Source organism: Etheostoma spectabile, chromosome 16 (assembly GCF_008692095.1).
Source record: "Etheostoma spectabile isolate EspeVRDwgs_2016 chromosome 16, UIUC_Espe_1.0, whole genome shotgun sequence".
NCBI classification, from domain to species: domain Eukaryota; kingdom Metazoa; phylum Chordata; class Actinopteri; order Perciformes; family Percidae; genus Etheostoma; species Etheostoma spectabile.
The window spans coordinates 5,612,320-5,630,934 of record NC_045748.1 but is presented as its reverse complement, the minus strand read 5'-3'; the positions used below and the strand labels follow the sequence as shown (position 1 = coordinate 5,630,934).

Below are 18,615 nucleotides of genomic sequence, written 5' to 3'. Positions count from 1 at the left end.
CTTCATCTTCTTTGCGCCCTCTTTATCTCACTCCCCATGCCTGTCACGAAACAGAGCAAGGCAGAGGGACAGTGTTGTCACATGACCAAAACAAAGCGTCCTGATTGGAGCAGCTCCAGAGCTAGAGGCAGTTTAACAGGGAGGATGCTTATTTATGGTGATTTGTTTACGTAACTTGTTGCTTTTGCGTTACTTAACATCAAATTTATCATTTGTTGATGCCGTTTGCCACTACTGTGGCAGCGACTGCGGACGAGAAAACCAGTATGCCCAATTACCCCCCCCCGGGGATCAATTAGGTGTTTCTGCTTCTGATTGTGATCTGAGATGAAAGGGGATAAAAAAGAAATTAAGAATAGGATGAGAGGATTTAGATGGAGTGCAACGGGAAGATAAGACACAAGGGAGGAGAAGGAAAGATGACATGCAGAGGATGAAGAAAGTGTAATAGTGGCAAGGAAGTGAAAGGTTGCAAAAATTATGAGAAATTAATTACAGGCAGAGCTGTGGAGGTGAGCAGTGAAGAATGAGGAAGGAACAGATATATCCTGTACCTCCCCTCCGGATGAGATTACGTATGTAACACACGGAGCACCAGGCCTTCATTTATCCAATAGGACCACTTAGACTTCTCAGGTTTTGTGTATAAAAATGAAAACCTTATTGAGGGTTTTTAATAACAGAAACTGTATCATGCTGTAAGGAAATTAACCAGTTTAGACTATTCCCACTGTCAACATTAGATAGGATTTCTTTCTTTTATCTTGCTCAATATCCTCCACCTGTGTGAAGTTATAATGTTCCAGGCTGTCATTACTTCAAAAGCAGAAAAAAAAAAATCCCCCGCAGGGATCAATTGTTTTTGATGTTTCTCTGTCTCTCTTTTGGCTGCACTGACGCAAGATAATCTTTTAATTTGGGCGATTCTAAAAAGGGGCTGTTATCTGGGGAATCGTGTGTTAAATTTAGTTTTATAACCTAATTAAACCTGATGGTTTTGATTAAGTTTTGGACAGGAAACATGCGGCAATCTGCAAACCTGCAGTTGGATATTTTGACCTAAGGATGCTGAGGAGAGGACATAGAGGACATAGTAGGAGAGGACATAGAGGACATAGTAGGAGAGGACATAGTATATACATAGTAATTTATGTATGGTGCAGCCATTCTGTTTTTTGTGTCTGTGTATTGTTTTCAAGATATAATTTAAATCAAATTTGTAAGCATCTCTGATTTGAATAATTGAATCATAGTTTTTAATTATTTTTTTCATTTAGAATTTAATTTACAAACAATCAGTCATCACAGTCCGTAAACATAATAATTGCAAATAATTTAACATGAAAACAAGTGTGAAAGTGATTGATTAAGCAGAACCAAATAAAAAAATAAAAAATAAAGAAGTGACATATTTAAAATCTTCATTAATGATTTGACAGCAAGAGTTCTTAATTAAATACTTTTGACTATATATCAGTTATTAAAATAGCTTTCTTTTTTGTTAGCAATTTAACAGGCTCAAATGATATTTCAGTTTCAATTTGGGCTAATTTAAAAATAAGGTTTTGATTTGGAAATCTTTGCTTTGTGAATATGCACTTGATAAAATAAAGAGATTAACAACATATTTCTAGCTTTACATTCAAAATAGGTAATAATTTGTTTACCTTCAAGTGTGATTATATGTGTCGTTTTAGATGCCAAACCTTTTTTTAAACTTTCCCAGAATGCAATACAGAATGTAAAACCATGAAAAAGATGGGTTAACGACTTTTGTTCTGTCTTACAAAAACTACAATAATTATTAATAGGTATGCAGTTTGAGATAAACAGGTTTGTTTGATATACATATTTTGTACTTTTTTCAAATGTAATTCCCTAACTTTGGAAAAGGAACAAGCCACGCCCTTCGCCAGTTAATATCAGTAAAATTAGATTTTCAGAAAGATTTCCCATGAGGTGTTATTTTCTTTGAATGTAACTCTCTTTTTAACCATTTAGCAAAACTGAATAATACAATGTTGTAGTTAATATTTAAGAGCGTAATAGGTCTCCAATTTTCTATCATTAAGTGATTTCTGTCAGGTTTAGGGAGAAGACGTATTATACCTTGCCCTGTACTTGCGGACATTTCCTTTTTTTTAAATGCATTCTTTGAATAAATCAAAATTTCAATAGTTTTCCAAAAATGCAAATAAAATTTGACTGAAAGCCTTTCATTACATTAACATTTCCCTTTTTAATTGAGCTAACAGCCTCTAAGAGTTCCACTTTAGTAATGGGACCTTCACAATCCATTTTAAAGTTGAAATGCTTTAACTGACTCACAATCATCAAATTGAATATTTGACTTCTATATATTGCTATAAAACTTACCAAGATATCTTGAAATGTCTACAGAATCAGAAGTGATTATCACAGAATTATCATTCATTTTTAGATTAGATTGAAAATACATACTATATATTTCCTCTTTTTTTTCATTGTTGTTTCTTCTTCCTCAGTTATTAAAACACTTTTTACTTACTTTTCACACTGGAAAAATCCAACGGATGTTTAAAACAGGTTACTTCTTTTTTAGCATGCTGAGGTAAAATCTTTTTTTAAGATTGACAGACAGATACTGCAGTTGGCACAATATGCTATTCTTAGTAGGGGTTGGGGAAAAAAAATACGGCATAGTATTGCGATATTTTCAGTGGCAATACTGTATCAATTTAAGTTTCAATTTATTATTATATATGTGGAGGTCAGTTTGTCTGCATGACAATCCCATTTTGCAGCAATAAAATTGAAGTGGGAGGAACAAACAGAGAAGCTTATCTTACATAAAACTGATATTGACAAAGACAGTTGGGAAAAAAGATAACACATTGCAATATATCACAGAATATTGCAATATGTTTAAAATCACAATAATATCGTATCTTTGTATTTTGGTGATATGGTATGGTGAGGGCTCTGGTGATCCCCACCCTTCCTACTTGGCATATTAATAATCCTGGCTCAAGAGATGAACGTTTTGGTTACAGCTGGGATATTGTATATAGAGCAATTTAATACAGTACTTAGTAATGTCCTTTCAGTAAAGACTGTAAAAGACACATTTTATCTCTTAATTTTGGGTCCAGACTCAAATTCAATAACAGACGTTTCTTCAGTAAATCCTAAGCTTTTGAATACATGTAAAAAAAAAAAACAGAAACAAGTATAGCTCTCTTCTGTCACTGAAAGACAAGTTTGACAACAGAAGTGTAGCGTCAAAGTCTAAATCTGGGGAAGCCAGACTAAGATGTCCATTTCTGTCTGTCTACCATGACAGTGAAATGAAAATCTAGGACTTGGTGTTGGATTTATGTAACGTTTTGTGGTTGTTTTCAGGGAGTGAGGGAGAAGACAGGCGGCGGGACTGACAGTAAAATGATTTTGTAGGGAAGGAGACAATAAGGGAAGGAATTTTGAGGATTGAAGGGGCGGGCTGTTTAAAATATGATTAAAGAAATTGGCTGTGTTGAAGGTAAATACAAACACATAAAAAGCAATATTGCAAAGTAGTTTTGCCAGAAAAGCAAACATACAGTAACAGTACAATCTTATGAATTATAACTGACCCTTTACTTTATAGAGTTAAAGGGAGACTATAACTTTTGCTAGACACTGGCAACAGTGGTAAAGGCTAAAACATAGTTTAACAGGACCACAAGTAGATTCATTTAGTCAGCTGTTAGATTTAGTAATGTTAGTTATACAGCAATGTAGCTACAGTTTGCAAACATTAGCTAATATTCACCTCCAGGATAAGCGTTATTATAGAACCAACTAAATTTCTAGGCGAGACCCACCCTTCAATAGCATTCACACGCTACTATTGGCCAGGCGTCCATGCTCTGATTTGTTAAGGTCCTGTCCCCTGACCAATAAGCTATTCTAACCTTAACCTCTCGTGATCAATGCCTAACGCCGACCAATCGAGCCGCTCTGTAGGGCGGGGCTTGCCTAGACGTTATGTGGGATCCATAGTAACGCACAGGTTACTGGTCATACCATACAGAGTCATGCTAGTAGCAGCCAAACGGTTGAGTGCATCAACTTATTTCTTCTTTCAAAACTTACATTGTCTTGTTTGAACCTAAATGAATTGATAGTAATGGAAACTTTGGGGCAGCACAACAAGCTCATTCATTTGATTCATGTTTAATTCGAAAACATTGATTATAACATTGACAAAGGCCTTTAAGTAATTCATTTGAGGCAGAGGGAAATTCTTGTCCAGTCCTTTGAGGCAATATACTTACTACACCAAAGGCACTGAGAAATGTAGCACTAAAATGCCCTGCTGGTTCTTGGGTGAAAGAGGTGAATTTTACCCTCAAAGGGAGAAGGCTAATGGTATTCTGCAGTAACTTTGCATGCACATTTTGCGACAGCCAGTCTTATCAGCCTGTCCTTCACACAGCTAATGCAGTGTGACTATGGGGGGAATATAACAGAGCCACATGTTAGCTTTTGAATACATGTAAAAGAGAGAGAAAAAGACACACTTGTCCAGGTGTAGAACTGTTACAGAAAAGCCAACTCATAAAATAATTACAAAAATAGCTACAGTCCTCCAAAGATTACACTGCACCACCACTGTGATTTATGTATTAGTTAAATAAAAGCGTACGCACCACAGAGATAAGTTACAACATAACTCTAAGCAACAGCTATATAGTTACAGATGCTCCTTGGGTAGGTGTAAGTCATAAAATGTCACAGAATTACACTCACTACGTGACATTTTTCAACACAGTAATTCAGTAAAGACCTAATTTATTGATATATTTCAATATTTCAGTCTAGCTGTTTTATGATGTGTAGCTCATGCCAGCCAGAAAGCTATTGCACACAGTAACCATGACATGGAACCTGTGGAACTTTATCTTTGATTGTTGATTGGCCACTTGCATTATTTATGATTTAGTGTCAAAACTAGTTTGGTTATGCCCCAAGTAGTTCTGGTGCAACCAATTTAAGTAGACAACTACTAGTGGGTACTAAGCCTTTAGTGTCAGCAACCCAGTGCAGATCTTTTACTTCAGTAAAAATAGCAGTGTAGAAATACTCTGTTAAGAGTGAGTCCTGCATTCACAAAAGTATAAAAAAATCCCACAGGCTACTTTAAGTATCATCATTTCAGTTCGAGTTCAAGTTCAGGTTACTTTATTGTCCCCAATGGTGCAATTTGTTGTGCAGCAGATAGTATAGTACAAATCACACACACAATAACACACACATAATACAGAGATTGTCTACCTTGCAGGCATAGTTATTTCTTACAGAGAAAAAGACACACTTGTCCAAGTGTAGAACTGTCACAGAAAAGCCAACTCATAAAATAGTCACAGAAATAGCTACAGTCCTCCAGGGATTACAAAAGAGTGTTCAGCCTATATCTGTTCTGTATATATATATATATATCCTACATCTGTAGTTAAAGTACAGTATCTGTCTCTAAAATGTAGTGGAATAGATGTACAAAGTAGCTTAAATTGGAAATTCAAGTAAAAGTACAAGTACCTCAAATTCGTATTTAAGTACAGGAGTACATGAAGTAGATATCGTCCTTACCCAGTAAAGTCTGCTACAGTATATAGACCAACTAGAGAAGAGGGGGAACAGGCTGCACAAGCTGAAAATGCTTGTTTCTCATGGCCTGTTTTGGTAATTTGCCTCATCCCAATGATTCATCATGTCTAATATGCACTGCTTGTTTACAACTTTTTATGATTTATAATGTGAAGAAGTAGAAGGAGGCAGGGTAAGCTATTTCTAGAGCTTTCTAGAGCTCTAGAAGAGAGTGTGTGATGAGGATGAATGTTGGAGGGAAGAAATGGTTCATGGACGTATTCATCTTCTTAATAAGCTAAATGCTTTGTACCAGAAACCTTAAAAAGGTAACTCATTTTTTCTTGCAACCTAACGGGACCGTATTTCCCTATGTTGTTGTGTCTAAGTGACTGATGAGAAAAACTATTTTAGAAATTTGTCCAGTATTGAGCAAGACTCCTGCAGTTGGCAGAGGCGAAACAACCTACGATGTAATATTAATCGGCAATTGCACACTTGTTTGTCCACTGACATGCTCAGATTATTGTTCTAAGTCTAAGTCTGACAACATTATGGGAAGGATCCCTACAGAGGTTGGCCTCTTTGTTAAAGAGTAAGATTATTTTTGTTTAACCAGAAACAACCTAAAATTGCTGTATAATAAGCCTGTTTTTCGACTCTTCTAACAATCACCAGAATCAATTTTTTGGAATAAATCCTTAATTCACCCATGTACATGTGAAATTGTGTACAAAAGTATTGTTTATTTAAATGGTGATGGTAATGGTGGTAAGTGTGGCGATGGTTATTTCAGAGCCGTTTCTTATTAAACAAAAAGTATTTTACTCTTCAACAAAAAGCTCTATCTCTCCATTCCATAAAGGTGTCAGACACTTAGAATAACAATCTCAGCCTGTTAGTGGCACAAACAGCAGTTTTAGTGGATACAAATTGACGATGTGCATTTGCCCTATACGATTACGTTGCAGCCCGGTTTGCAGCTGCTGGTTACAGCATACTCCCTCAACACTTGCCCAATTTCAACGATGTTTGTTCACATTAGTCACTTGGATACCCGTTTGAAAATTACCAGAAGTTACCTTTACAGATTTCTGCTGAACCCAGGCTGGGGAACAATTACAAATGTGGTTGTGGTCTTGTTGTGCTTTGGTCTTTTATTTCTTTCAAATGCAAATAAGGTGAAGGCCAGAGTAAATCACAGTAATAATGGTAGAGTGCAAGTGTACTCCAGTGTACACCCCTCTTATGAATCTGTCCAAGCCCTTTTCAGATATCAGTTATTGCCTCGCTAACCATCGTTAGCTACAGTATATGATCCCAGAAGGTATTACATGGCATTTCTGCAAGGGCAGGAATTTGCATATTTTCAGAAGAGACCTATGAATAATGTTTTTAGCCGATTACACTGCTGTAACACCGCTGCACCGAGGAGTAAACCTATAAACCTATGTATATATGGGCACTCGATCTACCAACTGCAACCAAGGATAGAAACCTTTAACACACACACACACACGCACAAACACGCACACACACACACACTCGCATGCCCATCTATGACAATTTGCCAGCAGTTCCCTTCTCTCCTCTGTAACACAGTCACTTTGCGTGTGTGAATTTTGTTGGGGAAAGGAATAAGTATACGTATAAAGTTTGTGTAATACAGAGAAAGACAGACTCGAACGGTAACACTTTAAAGAAAAAGTGTGAATGTGTAGTGTCGAAAAATCTGAACATTCGCGCGAAGAAGGTCGTTAAGTAGACACAAAAGGCAACACTAGATTGGCTTAATTAGTGTGAAGAAGAGTCCAAGGAGACGAAAGGTAACGTCTCTAAAAATAGAGTGGTGAAGGGTAGGGACACTGAGGGTGCCTTGACTAATTAGTGTGAAGGTAGTCTCAAGTTTATCGAATTAATTTAGTTGCTTAATGTTTTTTTTTTTTTTAACTGTTTATACTTGTGTTTTATCTGTTTTTTTGTTGTTTTTTAAACTGATTTTGTGTAAAGCACTTTGAATTGCCCTGTTGCTAAAATGTGCTATACAAATAAAGCTGCCTTGCCTTGCCTTTGTTGCCTTCACTGTCTGAACCCCATGGCCATATTGTCAAGTCTGGTTTTCCCTAACCCTACACTACCCTCCAGTGGACAAACTTTGTTTGCATTATGGAAACCACAGTTAGCTCTGGTTAGCCGATTTGATTGGATAGGATCTTGTCAAGCTTGTTCCTAGAGTTTTTTACTTGCATTGTAGTGTCTAACTCTGGAAAGCTACGAGGTGTTTACTGCTGCTGCAAAATGGATGTATTTGTGTATACTGGTCAGCGTATAATGTACTAATACAATTAGTACTGCTTTACTAGCTTAAATGTGGTGGCTTGACGGGTGACTGACAGATGATCTGATTTATCTGTTTTAACAATGAAATGCATGTAAACTAATACATTTTAAATTGACATACTAATTGACGTATTTGTCAAAAGTTGGATTTTATTTACTTGATACACAGACGATTTAAAGTGTAGTGTAAATATGTATCTGATACACAGAAAACGGTCTTACCCTTAGCCCTGGTCTGTACTCCAAAACAGTCTGAGATAGTTTGTAGTTAGTTAGTAGTCAGCAAATTCATTAATAAAATAACAATTATCATGTTAACATGCAGCTTGTGAACACACTACTGTCATACAGTAGACACAAAACGAGTACACATCTTTTTTCCGTTGCCAGTTTTATATGAATGACACTAATTTGTTGCCCTGGTTGAATTCTGAACAACCTTATGAATCTGCTTAAAAAAAAAAGACAAAATATCAACAGTGGTATGAAATGTAGTGAGTGAAAGTGGACAACTCACAGTGTACTTCCTTTTCATTAGCTTGTTTTATATCTTTTTTTATTGTTAATGAATGTTAAAAGATAGATAACTTGTCTAACGGCCAGCTGTGATGTCTTTTCTAGATATTGTTTAATAATTAAAATTGTCCCCGCAAGTTATGGAATATAGTTCTTGTATTATTGACTTGTGCTGTCCTCCTTTTGAAGCGATACCCATCCTTCTGTGGTAGCATGGGGACACCTGGCGGTGGGGAGAAGTATTACAAATGGCTGACTTAACCATGTTTTATGAATCAGGAACCATTCATAACACTACTGTCACTTCCACATGATGTTTTAACAAGTAAATAATAAGAAAAGTAAGGTACACCAAAGGCTACCATGAGGTGCTGTTCACTGAAGCAGAACAAAACATTACACATTCTGTGGGTAACGCTTTTTTCTTACATTTTAATTTTTAACAAGTAAAAAACGTTTAACAGATTGCCGTTTTTTCAGCAGATTATTGTCAAAGGATAGTCAGACATGACTGGTTGTAACGGGATTACCAGTCTATGTGTAATAATCTGATACTTTGATTCCTATGGGATCAACAAAGCATCTTCTTCTGTTCTTTCTTCTAACATTTCATTGTGATCATAGGGAGCTGAGTAGCTCTAACTACTCCAATGTTACCTATACGTGACTAAAAGTCTACATTTACTGGGAGTACCTTTGCCAATCCTACTGCTTCCAGCCATGGTAATGTTATAGATTGTCTCCTTTATCTGGGAGCTTTAACATATAGACAAACACCTTATACATTTTCTTTGAGATTCAAACCCAGCATAGTGCAGCTTGGCTAGATTGGTGGCAGTAAGGACACATTAGTGGCTGAATGACACAATTGCAGCTGATTTAAAAAAAACAAAATTAAAAACGCATTAAAAGGCCTTGTTGTGCAATGTCTTGTATTTCATCTTCCTGCGTTTGTTCGTCATCACTGACTAAGGATACCATAAATAAGAAACAAAACCAAAAAATTGCCTACAGCCAATTCTGGAAAGAGAGGGAAAAGAGGCCAGAGACAAAAGATGATGTTAGAGGGATAAAAGGATGAGGGGGTGAGGGAGGAGAGGAGGTTTGAAGTGACGCTGGTGCTGGTGGGCTTGTATGGGATGAGTTAGCAGGAGAGAGAGCGAGAGAGAGAGCGAGAGAGAGAGAGAGAGAGAGAGCGAGAGAGAGAAAAAAAAGAGATGGTTTTAGAGGATTTATACAGTTTTGTACTAAAACATGTTAGACGTCACAGCTGAGAGAGGAGCGGAGTGATGTTCAGGGATTAGACGCAAAACAAGCCATTTAAGGAAATTTACTTTTTAACCACTTGAAACTGATTCAAGGAGGCAAGCCTTCAGTGCACTGGATATACAACTAACGAATCCCCCTTTCCCCCTTCTCGTTTTTCTTCTTCTTCTCCTCTTTTTCAACTTTCTCTACTGTCTTGCTCTATCTCGCTCCAACATGTTTTTCTTCCAGCTCGTCATCATGTCCGGCACCGTGTTGTTATCCTACTACATGGAGTGCACGGACCTGTTCGGCGTGCACGTGCAGGGTTTCTTCTGTAACGACGCCGAGCTGATGAAGCCGTACCCCGGCACAGAGGAGTCCAGCTTCATCCCCCCTCTCATCCTGTACTGCGTGGTGGCTGCTGCTCCCACCGCTATAGTAAGTAAAACCCATTTTATGTGTATTTCGCCACAGTGTTTAAAAACCACATGCTCGACTTTGAAACGACAATAATCAGATATTGCATGAATATCCAGGCTTTCACTCTCTGAAAGCAACCATATGTTCACTGCTAACAGCTTTATTTATACTGTTATAAACTAAAAACAACTAGAATATTATTCTGAAATGAATAATAATATATTATGTTCATTTAACATTATGCTGGTAACTTAGCCTAACATGACCAACTTGAGTGACAGTGTTTGAAAAATAAATTACTTCAGTGCTGAATTATATATGTAGATAAGAAGGCCACGTATGCAGTATAGAAATGCAGCCATGCGGGGTATGCCTCTCCTCGGTAAATTCCACTTTCTCTGTCGAAAAATGGGAGAAAATATCAAAGCACACTGTGTGACTGAAGACCGTTTCCATATCTTTTCATGGGTCAGCTGAGAAGTTTGGTCCTGATTTCACAGCCTGAACTTTTGGCTCCCTGTTTTGAACTTCATACAGTACCTCCTAGACTTGTTATTTGCTAGTTTCACATCACAAAGCATCATGCTCAATGCACCACCAAAGTGTAAAGTCATGCTGTACACGTAGTAGTGAATGTGAGCTGCATAACAAATGTTTTATCCTGGACTATGATGGGGTTTCTTAAACAGTATGGCCGTGCAGAATGTCAGTCACCCAGGCCACAGGGTATCTCCCAGCGCTAGAAGGCAAATGGGTTTCCTGTTGTGTGGTGTGTCACACACAATTCATTCACTATTCCTTCAGTTCTGCTGAATGACAGAGACACCCGCGCATCAGTGAAACTCCTACAGCATCAAAAGGAAATGCCTTTGACTACTAAGTTTAATGTAGCTAATGCTTCTCTGTCGTAGCTTCCACGGCTGTTGTTTCGTATGCACAGCAGGCTGGATTAGAGACAGTTGGACAACATTGCAGGATGACAGGTGAAGGTGATGACATCAATGGGCCTTTTTCACAGCGAGTATTTGTACCTGGCAGAGAAGGAGAAGCACAGGTGTGATTAATTGTGTTAACGATGGCTCTGTGTCTTTTGGCCATGTTAGTGAGCACACAGGAGGGCAGCCCTCGTTAGTGGGATTAATCACACCTGTGAAAACTGTGAGCACATTTCAAAGCCTCGGAACACCCACACAGGTGTTTTTAGTGATTCTGGCTGATTATACCTCTGCTCAGGTTGATGGTGGGCTGAAGATTGGATGGGAATTGGAGAAAACATTTTTCCTAATGAAAACGTCATTCACGTCACTGGGATGTGGGAAAGCTATATTTTGAGACAGAGTTTCTAAGGTGGGGACGCGGACTGACATTTGATGTAGGCGACTTTGGTTCACTGGAAATAGTGCAATGACAATAAACTGTTCATTGTGGACAAACACCTCTGCCAAGAAACCTACACAGACATAAAGAATTATGCATAAATAGTCCTATGTATAAAAAAACAACACCTTACCCGTGTCCTTTCCCGTGTGTTGTCCTGCAGATAATACATATCTGGCATAAGACAACAGCAGCCAATCTTTGTTATTGTGTCCTCCATGTTTTCACACCCCTGATGCTCAAGGCTACACCCAACAGTTGGTGGCAGTCATGCAACAAACACCAATATAACAGAAGAAGAAGAACACGCATCCCGACCATGTGAACGCTGGCATTCGGAAAAACAACGTAATCACAGGGGCGGTCCCCGATATTCCCAGGTGGCATGAACGCAACATTACCTCACACCTTTTATTTACCAATAAGAATAATAAAGGTGCCATTTGTCCTGCCTCTTCTGGTGCTAACACAGCTAACAGGATGCTCAGGAAGATGCCAATCAACCAGTTCATACACACCGACACAGATGTCTAATCAGCCAGAATAACCCAAAACACCTGCGTGGGTGTTCACGGTCTTTAATTTCCTAAAATATAATACCTGTGTAAGCTGTTAATTTGTAAAGCTGAGTAAATTATAAATTAATTTTAGGGCGAGGACTACATGTGCACTGCTGATTCAAACGCTTCACACAGGAGTAGCAGCATATAGCCACTAGATGTCACTTTAGCTCCATGCCTGTTAAACCCTGACCCAGCACCAGACCTGGCTCAGATGTGTCTCTGGGCCCCTGGGTCAGTTCATTAATAATCTTGTGTCAAATATTTCCTGAACACCTTCTGAAGCGGTGTCTGTTTAATATTATAATTAATTTCTTCACGTTTGAATCGTGCCCTATGTGAAGGAAAACACGAGTCATTCCCAGAATATGGATCCAGTCAGTCTGTTTGAAGTGGCTGATGCTTCATGGGAAGGATCATGCAGTGCATAGATATTAATGTCTGCAGTGGTGTATCGCATCAGTTCAGATGTGATGTGATGTAAAGGAGAATAATCAATTCTATGTGTCAGCTTTGGCTTTGACGTCAGTGTTAGTGTCATCTGCGGAGTCAGGTGTTAAAAACAATAAAATAGCCTACCGTATTTTAAAGCTGTATGTTGTTATCTGAATATAGAGTAAAGGTGATTTGATGTTGAATAAAGGGTTCAAACAGAACATCTGTAAATGATCAACATGTTTGTTCACACTGTCAGTTGTATAATATCAATTTGCATTTTAAGCTATTTACCTGTGTTAGAAGAACCACGGCAGTTAACCAACCTTTAAAGACTGCCGTGCCAACAGGCTGTAGTCATAGTAATAGTGTATGTCGGTGAGTCCATTGGGCATTTGAACTAAAACAGCAAGATTTGTTTTGTGATCTGTGTGAGCCACTGATCAGCTAAATAAATTAGTTAAATTCATTTTTTAAATCAGTTTGTTGTATGTTAAGTGTATAGAATTTAATAAATGGGTTCTTAGCATTTCCTAATGATATGATTTCATGACATACTAAAAAACAATTAAGAATAATAAAGATCACGATGGAATATTAAAAAGGTGAAAGTGGTAAAATGTGTCAAATTCAGCCACTTGCATCACCCCCCTTTCTGTAGTATGAGTATTGTAGGCCTACCTTCCCCATGCATTACCATTATTTGTTAATGTTTGTCTGTATGTATACTTTTTGTATATATATGTGGGAGCGGGGGGTCATGTTGTAGCAGGCTTCTTTATGCATTACCACTTAATGTCATTATGGAATTTGATGTGTGAAACATATCATTCCCTTTCTTGGTCAAGTGAGTAATGTTTGTTTGAATGCTCCACAGCAAACCTTAAAATTTAGTTTAAAACCGTAGAGTGCCATAATTTTATAATCCATAAGTCTTTTAGGAGTGTTCTGCATGTGTCCCACTTGTATATCGCCTTTTCAAACAGACATCTTTCTTTATTATGACAATTTCAAGAGGCACTTGATCAGGGATGATCGTAACACATGTCACCCATTTATTTGTGATGACATATTACTCTTCTGCTTCTTCTGTGTGTCTCCCGCTTATTGGTTTCATTATCTGGGACGCTTTTGCTCTTTGCTGTCAGGCTCTAAACATTGAGTGCAGTATTCTAGTCTGAGTAAAGCCTGAATTATTGTCACTTTTACTGAACAAGTAAAACACATCCTGTAGCTCCCATCCCCTCCATAAAGCTAATTGGTCTGCAGACACATCAGCAGTCCACAGTGTATACACACACACACACACACACACACACACACACACACACACACACACACACACACACACACGATATAAAATAAATTGGTTTCAAATCTGGAAGACTGCTCTGATTGGCCACCAGGAAATGTGACAGACAGTATTATTCACAGCTGATTTGGTTAGAGTGTGTGTCTGTGTGTAGTTTTGACAGCAGACTCTTCTGCATGGATTACTTCACATCAAAAAGAAAAGAAACACTGGAAAGTGTAACCAACAACTTCAGCGTATGTCTTGGTACACCATTTTTCTTCATACAGTGTACCACTGTCACGTTCTTTTGTCTCTCACACATTTAAATTGTTTGTGTGCCTTAAAACTCATTAAATCTTAACAAGATGCATTCTTTCTTTCTTTATCCTGCGTGTCCCTGATCACACACCCCTCCTCAGTGAGTGCTGTGTCAGCTGTTCAACTTTTGTTTAGTACTGCTGGTCATTTCCAGTATTGCCATTTCTTTCTTTTATGTGGCCTTAGTCTCTTTATCCATATGCATGCTATCCCAAACTTTTTTAATTGTGCCCTTTTGAGAGTGCTGTGTCAGGTGCTGAAGTTGTGCTTCATACTGTATATCGCTCCGTCACCACATGCGTCATAAACCACAGAAGTAGCCAGTCAGAATTATAATGACAGGGCTGGGATGTTGGCCAATTAGCAAAGAGGCAGTCATTTATTCAGAATGTTCCACACGGCCGGACCAATGGGTGGTTGTAGAGGTTAGATGGGTCGTTTTAATGCAACGGTCTATAGACCTGTTCAGCCATGGCCAGGCATCAATCCTTCACCCTCAACATTAGGAAAGCATAATGTTATTCTTGTCTGTCAAGTGTGGAAGGCTAGGGCTGCAACTAACGATTATTGTCATTGTCAATTAATATGTAGATCATTTTCTTGATTAATCGATCAGTTGTTTGGCCTATAAAATGTCCGAAAATTGTGAAAAATGTCGATCAGTGTTTGTTTGCTAAAGAACAACATGAATTTCAAATTACTTCTTTTGTACACAAACCAAAGATATTCAGTTTACTGTCACAGAGGAGAACAAAATCTCAATATACTCATATTTAGGAAGTTGGAATCAGAGAACTTTTACCTTTTTTTACTATTTTCTTTTTTACAAACCGGTTTATCGATTATCAAAATAGTGAGCAATTAATTTAATGGTTGACATATAATCGATTAATCTTTGCAGCTCTAGATACAACAGAAGTATAGGTGGCTTCTGAGCAGTAACCGCCATGACTGACTGTAGACGTTTCCCAACACAAACTCCCTCTAAAGGTGGAGAGATATCAAAGAAGGACGTGTTGAAGTTGAAGAACTCCAATGCATCGTTTCCATACCAACGTAGGTCCTTGATGGCTTATTCCACTCACATTTATGTGTGTCTTGGTAGCAATACTGAATATAATTGGCTTTTTAAGAAGACATTAAAGAAGCATTAACTAATCTTGTTTTCTTTACTTCGGGGAAGCAGAACAAGTTGTAAACACAACCACTTCACATATTTTCACCTTATAAAGTGAATGTGCTATTGTGAATGGGAGCAAGCTGAGGGAAAGCTCTGGCTCTTTAGCTGCTAAATGTTCCACTATGTTGAGCGGCTAGTCCCTAACCTTTTCTGTCAACAGTTTGGTGCTGTTAGTGGAAACGACATAGATGAGAGCAGTTAAGTAAACCAAATATCTAAGCTTTTCAGTTAAATAGATATCTGAGAGATCTACTTATCTCAGAGTGAGGAAACACGATGGGAATGAGCCTATGGCTGACTGATAAAAGTCGCAAGTTGCAAACTTGGTGTCTATGGCAACATTCCCGGGAAAAATCATAAGTGTGCGCAAAGTCAGTGACGTGTTTTCTGCCAAAGATGGGAGTGCGCGGGTGGTCGGGTTAGCTCAGTTGGTAGAGCAGGTGCCCATATAGATGTTTACTCCTCAAAGCAGCGGCCGCGGGTTAGACTCAGACCTGCGGCCCTTTGCTGCATGTTCTTCCACTTCAGATGTCCTGTGGAACTAAAGGCCTAAAATGCCCTCCCCCCCACAAAAGAGATGGGAGGCGGATCTAACAGGTTCGCTTGTGTCTGTGAAGTTGTGTACAGAGTAGAACCCGACTGATATATTGGCGGGCCGATATGATCGGTTGATAGTAGGCATTTTCCGATATATCGGTATTGACATTTATAATGGTCGATTTAAAACAAAAGAAGATTCATTCGATAAATGAATGTTTAAAAAATAAAAACACACTGTCAACCATGTTGTGAGCATTGTCGTTGCATAGTTTGTCCACCAGAGGGCGGTCTACCACGTCCCTGTTGGCAACACTGATTTTTTGTTTTGTTAATGTGTTCAAAGGACTTTAAGTTTCATATCTTAAGTTTGTATTTTTATACAGTTTATTTATCAGACCTTTAATATACAGTATTTTGATGTTCTTCTGTTCTGTATAAATAACACAAATTATCATATTATTTTAGTGAGAACTCATAAATAACTACAAATAACTAATTTAGGTAAAACTGTTTATGTTTTGTAACGCATTTCTGGATTTTTTTATGTACATGGGCATATCAGATTTTTAAATAATGAAATATTCACATTGGTATCGGCCTTAAAAATCCTTTATCAGTCGTCTCTAGTACATAGATTGTACCTTTTAAATTGTGGGGCGGCCAAAACAATGTGCTCCGTAGAGCTGAGAGTGACTGCATGATTGGATGATAATTCCTTGTTGGGTTCATTGCTACACCTTCCACATAACACACAGTCGTTTGATCCATTAGTTACTCTTTATAAAATTAAGGAGAGGTGTTTTGGTCCTTATGAGGGGATGTTGAGCCAGCGTTGCATTGTATTACATATTTACAAGTAAACCTTGTTTAAATTTAATTACTAAGATTACTTTTTTGTCAAATTTGAAAAGATTATCACACATAATAGCAACAGCTTGTAAACTATTACACTTAAGTTTTCTGCTGCCTCAGGCTATGTGCTTAATTCTTTTTTCAAAAATCTCTACTTTTGGCAATCAGTATGATGGAACGAACTGCACCATGAGACAGTTGTCACATTTAATATGTGAGTGAATAAAAATGTGAGTAGCATGAAACGCATACAAGAAAAAAGATAGTCCTAAATACTGTGGGCAGTCACTGTTTGTCATTTTTATGTCACAGGTACTGAATTTTATGGACTTTCAAGGGTATTGGGAACCAGAGCTCCCATAAATCTGTTACGCTGTTGGGTGGGTCAGTGTTATTAAGACAGCAGATGAACCAGAAGTCTGTTCTTTTCTGTTTCATGTCAGGCAAATGACTCCTAAGAATTAGATTAGCATGTTCTTTTGTGTGTTCTGTTGTTTAACCTTTTCATTTTCTGCTCAGATACCACACAGTTTCGGCTGGATGCCAAGTTGTGCCTCAGTTTTCTGACATTACATTTGGAGCTAGTTGTTTCCAGTCACTTCGGTTCAGTTTCCATGACATTTGTACAAAGGAGAGTGTGGGTTACATGAGTTGAAATAAGACGATCAGTCAGCGGAAACTAACCTTTTCAGTGTGGAGACAAATACTGAGGCAAAAAAGGAAACGTTTCAGGGAATTACTTATCATCAGCATTTCAAGGACCCGAATGGAAAAGAACTGATTTTAATAAAGTTTTTTAAAAGTTTGCCTGTAACTGACTCACTGGAGATAAAAGGTACATCTGAGCTGCCTTCATGGCAAAAGTGACCTATAGCATAGCTGTCTGTTTGAACATGCAAAGCAGTTTGTTGACTTTGATTATAGAATAGAATGCCTTTTATTGTCATCATACACATAGATTGAACTCCTTTTTCCAGTGTCTGTATGTATGTAAGAGAAATATGGAATAAAATAAGAAAAAGGGGGGTAAGGTGCACAGTTGTAAAACACTATATACTGTACACATATAAAAATAGAAAGATATATATGGTTTGTATACAGTGTGATACATAGTGTGAAGTTGCCAGCCTTTTAAAGTCACAGTCTGTTTCAACAAAAAGTCATAATTTGGTTATATAGTCTTTGAAGACAGATGTTTCTGGGTCATTATGCATCAGAAGACGGCATCTTCTTTCATGATGCATTGATGAGAATTTCGTTTGGTATTTGCATGCTTTATGTCAGTAGGAAGTGCTTGAAAAGATTAACTCTGCCTTCTTCATGCTGACAAATCCAGACAGGACTGAATCCAGGGCAAAGCTTTACAAACACTTTTATGTGACTGCTGTCAGTCCCTTTTTGTTCTTTGTTGTTGTTTTTTTTATAGTTTCCCAACATCACAAAATCTCTCTCTCTCGCTGCTAAAGAATTAGAATTACATTCACAAGAACACGTTGATGATAAAAGAAGAATTTACAAGGGACGGAAAAACAAAAGTTTTGTTACCTGTCCTTGGGCTCAAAACAAACTCTTTTATGAACACAAACACATCACACACACACCAGACCAAAACCACGCGTGTGCACACATACACACTTACTGTATGCACACACTCCCGCTCATAAACACACACACATATTTTTTTAGCAGCCTGTATCACCCAAGGCAACGGGCAATGAGTTTCATTTTACGTGTCCAGAAGCAGGTTTTCCATTAGACCCGATGTAATGTCCACACTACAATGGACCTGAAGAAAGGCTGCATTAAGACACAGTGGTTTATGTACACAGGCTAGACAGGGGCACAATGTTCCTCTGCCTTGTAATGGCATTGCTAACGATGATTTCTTTTCTGCCCTGTCTTTGTGTGTGTGTGTGTGTGTGTGTGTG

At 38.0% G+C, this 18,615-nt stretch overlaps 1 protein-coding gene across 2 annotated transcripts in view; it reads left to right on the top strand.

The window, feature by feature from the left end:
* The window catches only part of plppr1 (phospholipid phosphatase related 1), a 53,451-nt gene that overhangs the window by 21,992 nt on the left and 12,844 nt on the right, over positions 1-18,615 (top strand). For both annotated transcript variants that reach the window (XM_032539611.1, XM_032539612.1), the window contains exon 3: positions 9,961-10,149. In XM_032539611.1, coding sequence (XP_032395502.1) covers positions 9,961-10,149 — 189 coding nt within the window. The remainder of the gene's footprint in view (positions 1-9,960; positions 10,150-18,615) is intronic.